This window comes from Porites lutea, chromosome 9 (genome assembly GCF_958299795.1).
Source record: "Porites lutea chromosome 9, jaPorLute2.1, whole genome shotgun sequence".
NCBI lineage: Eukaryota > Metazoa > Cnidaria > Anthozoa > Scleractinia > Poritidae > Porites > Porites lutea.
In genome coordinates, this window is record NC_133209.1 from 3,959,041 (window position 1) to 3,973,653 (window position 14,613).

The following is a 14,613-nucleotide window of genomic DNA, read 5'->3' on the forward strand; positions in this document are numbered from 1 at the left end:
TAATAGCTACAACGCACTCACATTAAAAGTAAGTCCCCGTCCACATGTATCCGTTTTCATTTGAAAACGCAACTTTTTCTCTACGGATACAACTTCCGTCTGCACGTATCCGATGAAAACGATAAATAATGAAAAAGGAAATTTTTGAAAACGCTCTCCAGAGTGGAACTTTTTGAAAACGCTGTTTTCGCGTGTACGTGTAGACGAAAAATGTGTTTATGTTCGGAATTTGCATTTATGGCCGCAGTTTGATCCTCTAGGGATTTTACGTCACATCTCGGTATTTAAGCCTTGTCGCCTCTCGCGTTAGTCACTCGACACAGCCAGTTTTACCGCTCGCACCTTGCCGAGCTTAATTTTGTAGTATGGGAGACGAGCCTGTTACAAAGCAAGATCTTGCTAGTTTCAAAGATTTCGTTGTTAGTCAGCTCGCCCTTCACAAATCAGTTATTTCGTCCGAGGTACAGAAATCGCAAGAGGTTGCCTCAGCCGCCCTTTCTGCTTCTAATTCTTTGAAGGAACAGTCGGAGATCAAGTTTAATCACACCGGCAACGAACGTAATTTCAAATTTAACGGTCAAGTGTTAGCCAAGCTTGTTTCACTTAAGGATCATTTGGCCGATCTACCTCCCGAGTCTGAGGCGTTTTCAATTCTTAACGAAACCGGATCGCGGATTCGTCCGAGGCCGGTTGGTTGACCGTTAAACATTACGAATCTAATCCCGTCTCGTTGAGCGAGGACGACGACAAGAGAATTCGCGCTGCAGAGAGGCAGGCTCTGAGAGATCAAGCTCGACAAAGAAAGAAGCGTAATGTTGAGGGATTTGCGGTCCGAAATCGTCAAGCTCAACCTTTCTTCTCCCCTTACTCAAGGCAGTTCAACGGGAGCCAGCGTTCTTGGCAATTTTCACAGCCGTTCGCTTCCTCTTCGACAAACCAACACAGTTTCACTACTAACCGTGAATTCACCCGAGGACCTTGTCGATACTGCGGTTCTTCAGGCCACTGGTGGAAGGAGTGCCCGGTCCGTCTCGCAAGGTTTCACGTCGGCTGCTCATCTAGCCAGCTGCCAGCAAGTTCCACAGGCGCCGTTAACCGTCCCTGAAAATTCGTTTATGGTGTCTTTACAGCAGGAGGCTTCCGGCGCTCTAGGCGTTCACTATTCAGCTTCGAATTCTGGCTCGAAGGCGGGTGATGTCAACGCCCGTGTGGAGGAGGAGTTTGCTGACTTACTCTCACAAGATAAGTACTGTTTCGACTCTGAATACGAACAATGTTTGTCCTCTCGTGGTTTTGAGTATAAGCAGGGGTCAGCGCCCATAGTTTATAAGGATAGGCTCAGGAGCAAGGTTGGGTTAGTATCGGTTCCTCCCCTTGGGTTCTTTATATCATCCGTTTCGGGTATCGCATTCCTTTTATTTCATGGCCTCCTAGGGTTTTTTTCTGTAACAATAGGTCTGCCTTAGATCACGCCAGTTTTGTTGACAGTGCTATTTCTGATCTGCTTCTTGCGGGTTCTGTTATTGAAGTTTTTACGCCTCCCACGGTTGTCAATCCTTTAACGGTATCCGTTAGCTCTGTGGGAAAGTGCCGGCTTATTCTCGACCTCCGTCACGTCAATAAGTTTATTCCCAAAGTTAAGTTTAAAATGGAGGATAGTAGGACTTTTCTTAATTACGTACACTCGCCAGGTTATATGTTTAAATTCGATATGAAGTCTGGGTATCACAACGTAAGCATTCATGAGGAATCTCAAACATTTTTAGGCTTTCAGTGGCCCCTCGGTAGCTCTGTAGAGCCCAGGTTTTTTGTTTTCGCCGTGCTCCCGTTCGGTCTCTCGTCAGCGCCTTACGTGTTCACAAAGGTTTTTAGGCCGTTAGTTAAGCATTGGCGCTCCCGGGGCATACCCTTGGTCTTGTATTTAGACGACGGCGCCGGATGCCTCCATGATTTTTCGGTAGCTCAGAGTACTGCTTCGGCTGTTAGATCTGATTTGGCCAACGCGGGCGTGGTCGCCAATGAGGAGAAATCTATTTGGGTTCCTACCCAGGTTTTAGAATGGTTGGGCATTGTCTCGACACAACTGGTCGTGTCCTTCCTATTTCAACGTGTTGTTGCCTTTCTGCCGATTAGAAGTTAAACGTTTTCTCTGCGGCGGAACGCAGTGACATAGCAGAGAACGGAACTTTTCGAAAAACGCTGAGGTCACACTGTCAGTTCCAATCCGCTCCGCGCAATATTAGAAACTTATTCAAGATGGCGGAAGGGCGTCAAGCATGCGCAGTCAGGTAAGTTATCGTTTTCAAAACGTGTGGACGAGCGAAAACGATTCGAAAACACTAGGAATGGACGCAAATTTTTTTGAAGTCGGAGAAAAAAAGGTGCGGTTTCAAACGAAAGCGGATACGTGTGGACAGGGCCTAAAACGAATTGCAATTTTGCTACAGATAATAAATATCTAATTAGTTTTTAGGGGTCAGGCCTAGGCTCCCTTTCTTTATTTGCGAAAATAAAGGGCCGAAAACTTTTTCGGATACCGAGCAGAACTGAAGCAGAATAAGGGTGTCCGAGTAGAATAAGCGATTTTCACGAGCACTGCCGGAAGGCAGAATAAGCCATTTTACGGGCAGAAGTTATCCAAGCCTACCCCATGACATTCCCGCTGAAACCCGTAGTAGATTGACGACGGCTATCACGTTTTCCCGTCCGCGTCGTTGGATCTTAAAGTCCCTAATGACGCTGGTTCGCGCTCGAGCACTACTATGTGCTGAGAAAATTTCGGACTCATAGTCGTCCTCGTCTTATGTAAATAGCTCATTCTTCACAAGTATGAAATCCCCACTGTCAGTGAAAAAAAGAAGGCTTCGTTACAGTTTCTGTACGTGCCGAGAAAAGGGTAGGACCTGTCACCAGAGTCCCCCACATTTTGCTGCAGAAAGAAAATTTAAGATCTACCTGACAATACCTGTGACATAGTAAACTTCAGAGGGCACAATTTCTGCCCTCAGGCGACTCAAGAACTACCTAAAAGCACTGTGAAGCAGAACTACCAGAACGACTGCCTACTGATGCATTGTCACAAATCGATTACGGACACACTAGACACTGGGAAGATCGCAAAGAACATTTCGGAAAATCTGAGTAGCGGTATGTATATGGGTGAGTGAAAGATGAGGCCCCGCCCCCCACCGGCCACGTAGTACATGGTGAATCTGTAGATCGGTGGATAAGTAGATCGCTAGATAGGTAGATCTGCAAATAGCTGGATTAGATTTTTATCTCTGCCTGGCCATAGTCTTCAAATCCCGGGTCACTTTCATTTGGAAGATCAGCGATATCGAAGATGGAAAAGGCGCTAACTTGGGGTACAGTGGGTTCAAAGCGATTGTTGATATTGTCTTGCAGGGCCACAATGTAGCGGTTCATGAGAGAACACAGCTCTTGCATCTTGTCGTCTGAAAGCGTTAAACCACAACGGTGAAGCCTTCCATTCTGAGTGAGGTCGTTCTGCAGCTTTTTCAAACATTCCTTGTCCTCTTTAAGCCTGTTTAGTTTTGCATGTGTGGCCTTGATTGCAGGAAGCAGGTGTGAGAAGTTTACGTTTCCTCGTTGAAAACGCTTGCTTAATTGTGATAATACTGGCAAGACATCGTGGAGGATGTAAATGGTGCCGATGAATTTCACCTTTTTCATTCTTTTCAGGAGACCATCCGCTGCTGATCCCGTTGGTTCAGTTTTAAGCTGCTCCAGCGTTTCGATTATTGCGCAGAAATCCGTAAATACCACCTCTACCGATTTATCTAACGACAACCAGCGTGTACGACAAGCCTTCTTCAGCTTTTTTGCTACCTGCTTCCTCCCCGCCGAATTTAGTGTAAGATTCTTTGTGCTCTCTTGCACTTTAAGATACGTTGCAGTGCGCTTTGCAGAATTCTCGAATAGCTTCCACAACTGGTGTAACTGTAGTTCACAGTGGGCAATGTAGTCAAGGGTATCTGCAGAGCTAGCACAAGCAAGAGCAAGTTTGTGTGCTAAGCAGTGGAAAGACAGGATCAATGGGTTCTCATCTTTTAGAAGCTTTGCCACCCCGTTTCTGGCCCCAGTCATAACAGACGCACCGTCAGAGACAAAGCTGCGCATGGTTTGTACCTCTAACCCAACGGATTGCAACTGTTCGAGGAGTACTTTTTTGATCTGTGGCGCATCTGCCGAGTTGTTGCCTTTCAGTGTGTTTGATATTGCAAGGAAACTGGTGGTGGTGGTACAGCTTTGACTGTCATAATACTGGATAAAAGTTACAAGCTGCTGCGTCAAAGAGATGTCGGTGACCTCATCAGTGAGGATGCCATAAACGCCATTACCAATCTTTTCTTTAATCTTTTCTTTGAAAACCTGTGCAAGAGTTAAAAACAGCTCTCTTTCAATTCCCTTTGACGAGTAGGGGAACTGACGTTTCAGATCAACTCCAGCAATCTTCTTTATCATCTCAAGAACCGAGGACAACTTTCTGTTTGGCAACTCTTCTTTAGCTAGCCAATAAACAACTTCGAAAATTTTCTTGCACTCTTTTCCCTTGTTCTTTTCCTTGTCATCTAATTGCTTCTGAAACTCTGATCCTCGCTGCAGCATCTCTAATTGTATGGCTAGTTTGTGTTGAGGAGAATCAGCATGTACTCTGATTGTCTCAGGCTTGAATCTTATTGCTGGGATTTCGTTAAAGTATTTCGTTTTGTTTTTGGCATTGTGAGTGTCATGATTTTTACAAAGAAGGCAAAACATACCCTCATTTGCTTGAAAAACAAGCCACCATATCCCCGTTTCAGGATCATATGCTTCTGGTCTACTAAGCATAGAATGCTGGAATTTTGTAACCTTTTCAGTTGGGGATTTGACACTATATACAAGTTCACAGGTGTGTTTAATACCACACAGGTTTTGCTGGTGCACATCTACGTCAGGGAAAGTGTTGTTCAACATAATTGTCTCCCTTTCTTTACCCCAAGAAGATTGAGAAGGTCCTTTACTTGTTTGAGGACTCTTTCGGAAAGCAGTATTTGAAGAGGAACAACTTGGCTTTTCACTCTCATTACTACTTGCAGGCATTGGATCACAGTTTGTTGCCTCGGACAGGCTTTCTTCATCTATGGTTGCTTGCGTTAGAATTTCCCCTAAAGACACCAATATTTTTGTCAATTCATTTCTACTGAATGATCACTGTTGTCTGTGTTCAAAGTTGACATTATCAAGGATTTTATGAACCAGCGTCTGCCGATGATAAAATCGACATCCATGAATTAAATCCTTTCGTGCGTGAAACTAGGCGAGTAATTTTAGTTCCGGTTTCCGGTTTCGGTTAAGTCTTTGTTTGACCCGCGTGACCGCCGAAGCGAAGTATCATCGGGCCGTGAGAAAAAACCTCTGATACCCAGGGTATCACTTTTGAGATCGCCTGTGTTATTTTTTTCGTTTGTCTTAAGATAAAATCTTTCAGTTTTTTCTATTTCAAAGTCCAAGTCGTATTTTGATTGTTGGATAAGGGAAATATAAACTTAACCTTGTAAATAGTGACCTCATTAGCAAAGGGCAGCCGTGAGACATTGTTTTGTTTTCTTCGGTCAGGAGAAAATTACCATCTTTACTGCTCACAGCGCAGTACAGTGAAACACTCATTCAGAATAATCATGCCCTTCAACTTACCTTGTTTTCTCTTGGCCGTCGGGACGAAAAACTCGCTTATCCTCTTCATTCTTTCAACAGTTTGACTAACACAAGTTGCGTGTTTTACTTGGGGATTTCCCTCAAGACTTGGCCGAGCAGGAATGAGAACGAAATAGTCACTTCAATTCAGAATTCAATTCAAGTCACTTCAGAAGAGGGGAAACCAATAAAATATCCCGCCGCTCAATAAGCAAAGAAAAAAGAGTTATATGGCCGTTTTGAAGAATGTAATTGATTATTCTGTTATCCTCTAGTCAGTATGTTCATGACATGCCTTAGTAAGAAAAATATATAATACAGTAGTAAAAAAAATCGCCAATATTGATCTTAAAGTATCGGACGTGGAATGGCAAACGACCGGACGAAACGTCCGGCCTCCGGCCTCAAATGAAAACCCTGATCGGTGGATCGATAGATCGTTAGATCGGTGGATCAGTATATCGGTGGATCTGTAGATCGGTGGATCAGTAAATCGCTAGATCGGTGGAGCGGTAGATCGCTTGATCGTTGGATCTGTAGATCGCTAGATCGGTGGATCAGTAGATCGCTAGATTTGTGGATGTGTTAATCGCTAGATCGGTAAATCAGTAGATCGGTGGTTCGATAGATCGTTAGATCGGTGGGTCAGTATATCGGTGGATGTGTATCTCGGTGGATCAGTAAATCGCTCGATCGGTGGACCTGTAGATCGCTAGATCCAAGGATCTGTAGATCGCTAGATCGGTGGATGTGTAGATCGCTAGATCGAGATATCTGTAGATCGCTAGATCGAGATATCTGTAGATCGCCAGATCGGTGGCTCTGTAGATCGCTAGATCAGTGGATCAGTAGATCGCTAGATCGGTGGATCAGTAGATCGACCGCCGCCCGGTTAGCTCAGTTGGGAGAGTGCCGGTCTGCTGAGCGGGAGGTCGTGGGTTTAAACCCCGGCCGGACCAACACTCAGGGTCGTTAAATAACTGAGGAGAGAGTGCTGCCTTTGTAATAACATCTGCAAACGGTTAGACTTTCTAGTCTTCTCGGATAAGGACGATAAACCGTAAGGCCCGTCTCACAAGCCCTTGCACATGTATTAAATCTGTGGGACGTTGAAGAACATAAAGAGTAGGGCACGTAGTACCCGGTGTAGTGGTCTATCTCACTTTCACTCTCATATATGGGGGCATCATTACTCATCCCTTCATTACTTGTAAACTGCACCTTAAGCAGTCTGGCAAAGTCCCCCAACCAGTGTTGTAAACTGGTAATAGTTGACACTACAGCAACTCCCGTTCTGTATATTGTCGGTCAATAGTATTCTTGTTGGTTGTGTAGCTCTTTGAAATATACCGATTCATAATGAAGATTTTCACACACATTCCATACAACAGGTGAGCTAAATACAGGAAACGCAAGGTCCCATGCACAGTTTCAGCTCGATTTACACAGCTTTGATCAAAACATTCTCAGTTTCGAGAACAGTTTATTCTAAACCATAAGAAAAGATTTTATTAGAATTTGAATTTTTCGCTGTTCCTCTTTCACTTTTTACATTCAGTTCACTTTATTTGCCGGAAAGTGAGCCTTAGAAATTAAAAGGACGTTTGATCGATTTACGCTCGCGCATTCTAGTCTTCTTTGAAACTTTATAACGGACGGACATCTGTAAGCAGGGAATAAGTCAGCAAAGAATTTTATTGTTAGCTAATGTCTATAATCATCCATCGTTCTGCTAGTGATAAGCTAGCCGTTGTTCACTCGTCTTGCTTGTTTGAGGCTGAGTCTTATTCCGGTCAAACAGAGAGAAAGAGTGTCTGGCAAGGTTTCCAATATAAATCAAAGATTTGTGAACTCGTATACACAGTTAAACGCACCTTATAACCTCATCTGCGCTTAACAAGTGTCTTTTGGTCCATAACTTTCAAAACAACTGCTCCACAGAATGTCACTGCGTAACGCAAAAGAGTATCGAAGTATGACTGCACAATAAAGGTCACAAAATCTACCTAAGCGGTCCCTTCAATCTTTTCTGTCTTTACGTCTTCCTAACTATTCGTACTTGCGGGCGCAAACAATAGAAACGTCATCATTACCTAACGATTCCTCGCGGCCCCTGTTCAAGCAATATGACTATATATTTCAACTGTAAGTACTTTCCTTAATATAAACGCGAGTTACTAGAGTGCCTCCTCGGGGGCAATTATCCCTGAAAATCCCTGAGGGGAGTGGATAATAAGATATTTGCAATTTACAAATAGTGGATGTACAGATCGCTAGATCGGCGGATCGCTAGATGGATGAATCGGTAGATCGTTAGATCGGTGAATCTGTAGATCAGTGGATCAGTAGATGGCTTGATCGGTGGATCAGTAGATCGCTAGATCGGTCGGTCAGTAGATCGCTAGATCGGTGGATGTGCAGATCGCTAGATTGGTGGATCGGTCGATCGCTAGATCGGTGAATCTATAGATCGCTAGATCGGTAGTTCAGTAGATCGCCAGATCGGTGAATGTGTAGTTCGCTAAATCGATGGATAGGTAGATCGCCAGATACGTAGATCTGTAGATCAATGCATCAGTAGATCGGTGGATCGGTAGATCGTTAGGTCGATGGATCTCTAGATCGCTGGATCGGTGGATCTCTAGATCGGGGGATCAGTATATCTCCAGATCGGTAAATGTGTAGATCGCTAGATCGGTGGAACTGTAGATCGCAAGATCGGTGGATCAGTAGATCGCTAGATCGGTGGAACCGTAGATCCCTAGATCGGTGGATTTGTAGATCGCTAAATCAGTGGATCAGTAGATCGCTAGATTGGTGGATGTGTAGATCGCTAGATCGGCATATCGTTAGATCGGTGTATCGGTAGATCGTTGGATCCGAGAATCTGCAGATTACTGGAGCGGTGGATCTCCAGATCAGTGGATCAGTACATGGCTTGATCGGTTGATCTGTAGATAACTAGATCAGTGGATCAGTAGATCGCTAGATCGGTCGATCTTTAGTTAACTCGATCGGTTTATCAGTAGATCGCTAGATCGGTGGATGTGTAGATCGCTAGATCGGAAGATCGGTGGACCTGTAGATCGATAGATCTGTAGATCGCTAGACTGGTGGATCAGTAGATCGCCAGATCCGTGGATGTGTAAATCACTAGATCGGTGGTTCTGTAGATCGCTAGATCAGTGGAAGCGTAGCTCTTTAGATCGAAAGATCGGTAGATCGGTGGATCTCTAGACCGCTAGATCGATGGTTAAGTAGATCGCCAGATAGTTGTATGTGTAGATCGCAAGATCAGTGGATGTCTAGATCTTTAGACCAGTGGATCAGAAGATCGCTAGTTCGGTGGATCTGTAGATCGCTAGCTCAGTGGATGTGTACATCGCTAGATCGGTGGATCTGTAGATCGCTAGATCCGTAGATCAGTACATCACTAGATTGGTGGATGTGTAGATCGCTAAATCGATGGATCGCTAGATCCGTGGATCGGTAGATCGTTAGATCGGTGGATCTGTAGATCGCTAGATGGGTGGATCTGTAGATCACTAGATCGGTGGATCTGTAGATTGCTAGATCGGTGGATGTGTAATCGCTAGATCGGTGGATCTGTAGATTGCTAGATCGGTGGATCTGTAGATCGGTGGATGTGTAAATCGCTAGGTCTGTGCATCGGTAGATCGCTACATCGGTGGAGCTGTAGATCGGTGGATCAGTAGATCACCTGATTGCATGATCAGTGGATTTATAGATCGCTAGATCGGAGGATCAGTAGATCGGTAGATCGGTAGATCAGTAGATCGCTAGATTGGTGGATGTGCAGATCGCTAGATCGGAGGATCGCTAGATCGGTGGATCTATAGATCAGTGGATCAGTAGATGGCTTGATCGGTGGATCTATAGATCACTAAATCGGTGGATCAGTAGATCGCTAGATTAGTGGATGTGTAGATGGCTATACCCGCGGAACGCTAGATCGGTGAATCAGTAGATCCGTGGATCTGTAGATTGCTAGATCGGTGGATCTGTAGATCCGTTGATCAGTAGATGGCTTCATCGGTGGATCTTGTTGAGTCCGAAGAGGTACAGAGACGACAGCATCAACACAACATACTTTAATACGATAGATTCATACCGCTCTCTCGAATGACAGCTCTACCGCCGGTCAGCGGTCAGTTAGTACTTCATGTTACTACATCTTCCTTTTTTTTTTTTAAGTTAACTAAATGTCAATAAGGACAACGCAGTTCTCCAGTGTCCTAAAGTGAAACTAATCTTAGCATTGTTCGATAAGTCTGTCCGGTCTTCTTAGAGCTCCTCTAGGTCTAAGGCGTGTCAGCATCGGTTCAGGCTGCAAGGGCTTGTCCACTGCTGGTTGGTCCCCAGGGACAGGTAGTTCTACATAGTCTTCTTGGCTGGCTCCAGGAGCTGAGGATACGTCTGGGTTCCTCTCTCTTGTTGGTATCGGCTCATGATTCTCATAGTCTTCATTCTGGGGTGGGACCGGAGAACTTCCCACCAGAACTCTTCTTGTCATCCGGCGGTTTCTTCTCACTTGTCCGTTTTGGGTCTGTATGATTACAGATCTTGGACTCTCGTGTGGCTTAATCACTGTTCCTTCCTCTTTTAAATCGGGGATCCAAATGCGGTCACCGGGTGACAGTTCCTTTCCCTCTAATACTTTGTGTCTATGGTCATAATCGAATTTCATCTTAGCTCGGTACTCCTTCTCTTTCCTTCTGATGTGATCACGGTCTGGGGTCTCTGGCTTTAGCTCCTCCGGGTGACAGGGGACTCTTGTACGAAGTTTCCGACCCATGCTCAATTGTGCTGGAGAGTAACCGTGGTGCAATGGAGTATCTCTGTAATTCAGGAGAGCCAAGTATTCGTCATTACTCTTATTCAAGACCGCCTTCATAGTTTGGACCGCCCTTTCCACTTCACCGTTGGACTGGGGGTATCTTGGAGACGATGTTATGTGTTGAAACTGCCAGTCTGTGGAAAAGTTAGTGAACTGGTGTGAATCAAACTGGGGGCCATTGTCGCTAAATAAGATGTCTGGAATCCCATGTCGACTGAAGATCTTCTTAAGTTGCAGGATAGTCTGGGCAGAGTTTACATTCTTGGACACTTGACTTATCTCTACATCTCTTGAAAAGTAATCTACGGCTAGGAGGTAATGTTTATCCTTGTGCTGAAAGAAGTCTACGCCAACTCTGCTCCACGGTCGTTCTGGAAACTCAGTACCTTTCATTGGCTCAATGCGTTCTCTGCGATATTTCTCGCACATGGCGCAGTTCTGCACGACTCTTGTGATGTCTTGGGAGATTCCAGGCCACCACACTGAGGAGGCCGCATTTGCACGTGTTTTGGTAATTCCTTGATGACCATCATGAAGACGCTTTAATACATCTGCCCGCAGCCTCGGAGGAATAATGATTCGTCGTCCTCTCAGGAGCAGGCCGTCGTGGAGGGAGATGTTGCCACGTTCACTCCAGTATTTAGCTATTGGCCCGTGGACTCTTCGTTTCTCTTCAGGCCATCCATTCTGCACATACTGCATCACAGTTTTTAGTGTGTCATCACTCTTCAACTCAGAACGTATCTCATCTAACCGCTGGTCGGAGGCAGGTAGGGTTACCAATACAGCATTCACATAGCACTCGACTTCGTCATGTAGGTCGTCCCATGACTTAGGCTCCTGGGCTTTACCCTCCTGGGGAGATCGAGACAATGAATCAGCTGTGTACAAGAGTTTACCAGGAACATGTGCGATGGCAAAGTCAAATCTCATGAGTCTCATCCTGAAGCGTTGTATGCGTACTGGTAGCTCGTCAATCAGCTTTGTGGAAAACAATGGAATCAATGGCTTGTGATCGGTTTCCACTTTAAATCTCATTCCGATCAAGAATTCAGCCCAGTGTTCAAGTGCCCATGTGATAGCCAAGGCCTCTTTTTCGATCTGGGCATAACGACGCTCTGTCTCGGTCATTGATCTGCTAGCATAAGCCACTGGCCTCATTTCACCGGACGGCTGCTTCTGCACGAGGACCGCACCAAGTCCAAAACTGCTGGCATCAGATGAGACCACGGTCTCCTTCTCTGGATCGTACAGTGCAAGAACTTGGTCGGATGCCATGTCTACTTTCAGCTGTCGGAAGGCTTCTTGTTGGGCTGTGCCCCACACCCACGCGTTCTCCTTCTTGAGCAAGTCTCTTAAGGGTTTCGTCGTCTCAGCTAGATTTGGGCAAAACTTCATAAGGTGGTTGACCAAACCCAGGAAACGTCTCAGGTCTGCAATGTTCTGGGGTTCTGCCATGTCGGTGATGGCTTTGATCTTGGAGGGGTCTTTCCTGATTCCATCACTGTCAATGATTTGGCCCAAGTATTGCAACCTGGATTGAGAAAATAAACACTTCTCAAGGTTGAGTGTTAGTTTCCTCTCGACTAGCCTGTCAAGGACTTGCTTAAGTCGTTTGTCATGTTCCGCTTGGTCTTTCCCGATGATTAGAATATCATCCATGCGGCACTTGACCCCTTCTATTCCAGAGAGTTCTTTGTCCATCCTCTTTTGGAAATGTTCTGGGGCTGAGGATATGCCGAAGGGAAGACGCTTGAACATGTAACGGCCGAAGGACGTGATAAAGGTAGTTAGCTTGGCACTTTCTGGGTTTAGGACTATCTGATGAAACCCTGAGTTGGCATCAAGTTTGGAGAATACTGAGCCTTCCGTTAGGCTTCCCAGGGTCTCTTCAACTGTGGGCATTTGATAGACTTCTCGGCGGACCGCTTGGTTAAGCCTGGTAAGATCAACACATATCCGCACCCTGCCATCGGCCTTTGGCACTACCACAATCGGTGAACACCATTCTGTCGGCTCATCCACTGGTTCAATAACGTCCAGTTGTTCCATACGCTTGATCTCCTCTTGCACTTGCTTCATTAGTGGCAGTGGTACTCGCCTGGGAGTGGTCAAACAAAAGGGTGTGGCCCCTTCCTTCAATTGAATTGTATGCTCACCCTCCAATTTGCCAAGGCCTTGAAAAAGTGATGGGTACTGCTTGACAATGTCCTCCTTGGTCCCTGATTGGAGTGGATGGCTATCAGGCATTTGATGGACAGCTTTAACACTGTATGTCCCAGGGATTTCATGGATAAGACCAAGACTTCGGATGGCGGGTATCCCCAGAAGCAACTTGGATGCCCCACTGACTACGTACACTCGTTCTTTAATGACTGTTTCGTCTTGTTGGAGGTTCATGACTGCACATCCAAGGGTCTTTAAAGGAACATCCCCTGCTCCGACAAGTTCTCTGTCAGATTTTGAAAGTGTTCCATATGAAGACTTGTAGATGTGCTCAGGCATCACAGACACTTGTGCTTCTGTGTCGATGCACCATGCCAGCGTCTCTTGGTCTTGAATCTTGAGGTTGACATGCCATCCAGGGTCGGACCTTCTGGTTTGAGAGTTTATTGCTGGTTCGGCCTTGGAGGTGTTTGGACTAGTGGGTGTATAAACCCCTCCCACAAATGTGAGGCTAAAGTTATCCTCGGTTTCAAGAACTTCGTTGACCGTCCTTGGAGGTACACTCTTGCATATGATAGGGAAATGTCCCATTTTGTTGCACTTGCTGCATCGTGTATCTGCAGCTGGGCAGTTCTTCTTGCCAGGGGGGTGTCGGCGGTTGCAATACCCACAGTTCCGGCCACTTGTTTGGAAGGGCTTCCTCTTGAAGTCTCGCTGGTTCCTTTGCTCTGTATCTTGACCAGCATGAGGGTCTTGCCTGTTCCCTCGCGGTGTGACGCTCTCAATCTCTGCGGTTTTTGATTCGTGTAACTCACGTTTTGTTGCTTCCTTCAAAGACAGGATTTTCACTGCCTTTTCGAGTGAAAGGGCTGCTCCCTCGTCATAGAGTTTTAGCTTGTAATTGTCTTCCTTGCAGGAAAAGGTAAGTTTGTCTCTAACTGCTTGCTCATAGAAATCGGCTGGGAACTTGCACTCGGCGGCTCTTTCCTTGACAGTCACCACCCACGAATCAAAGGTCTGTGTGGGCTCTCGTTTAAGGTGAAGCCAAAATTTCTCTCGCAGCATGAGTTGAGGGTCCCGTTTTTGAAAGTATTCATCAAACTTTGCCACAACGGTCGCGTAGTTGTCGGAGTCTTCGGCTGGAAGTTTCTCTTCTCCTCCCGCGGGGTCGTCACGCTCAGGTAGGTAGGTGAAATTCGAGTAAATTTCCAAACACGGCTCGCCGATGTGGTTTAATAGCAGCCCCACTTTCATTTCATCGGGTTTCTTTGAAGCTCCAATTGCCTTGAGGTAAATTTCGAATTTTTGTTTCCATTTTCCCCACGAGTGAGCAGGATTTCCCATCGAAATTTCCAGCGGTTCCGGTGGTTTGGCGAATGGCATGCTTTCCGCCATCTTGTTTTGAACCACGTGCGTAGGATCCGCGTGAAGTTTGACCGGTCAATTCGTCTCAGTATTTGATCCGTTTCTCCGATTGGTTTGATCTCCGCAACTGTAGGCTAGTAGGAAGGTCACGCTTCTGACACCATGTTGAGTCCGAAGAGGTACAGAGACGACAGCATCAACACAACATACTTTAATACGATAGATTCATACCGCTCTCTCGAATGACAGCTCTACCGCCGGTCAGCGGTCAGTTAGTACTTCATGTTACTACAGATCTGTGGATCACTAGATCCGTTGATCAGTAGATCGGTGGATCGGTAGATCGTTATATCGGTGGATTTGTAGATCGGTGGATCTCTAGATTGCTAGATCGGTGGATCAGTAGATCGGTGGATCGTAAGATCTGCGGATCTGTAGATCGCTGAATCGGTGGATCTGTAGATCGCTAGATCGGTGGATCTGATGTTTGGTGGATTAGTAGATGGCCAAATCGGTTTATGTGTAGA

The 14,613-nt window shown here is 45.8% G+C and overlaps 1 protein-coding gene across 1 annotated transcript; it reads right to left on the reverse strand.

Annotated features, from left to right (window-relative positions):
• Positions 1–12,372: 12,372 nt before the first annotated feature.
• On the reverse strand, positions 12,373–14,335 carry LOC140948168 (uncharacterized). Its single transcript, XM_073397391.1, has 2 exons — positions 12,521–14,335; positions 12,373–12,387 (listed from the first exon to the last, which is right to left on the reverse strand). The coding sequence occupies exons 1-2, from the start codon at positions 14,114–14,116 to the stop codon at positions 12,373–12,375; spliced, it is 1,611 nt and encodes a 536-aa protein (XP_073253492.1). The 5' UTR covers positions 14,117–14,335.
• Positions 14,336–14,613: the final 278 nt, after the last annotated feature.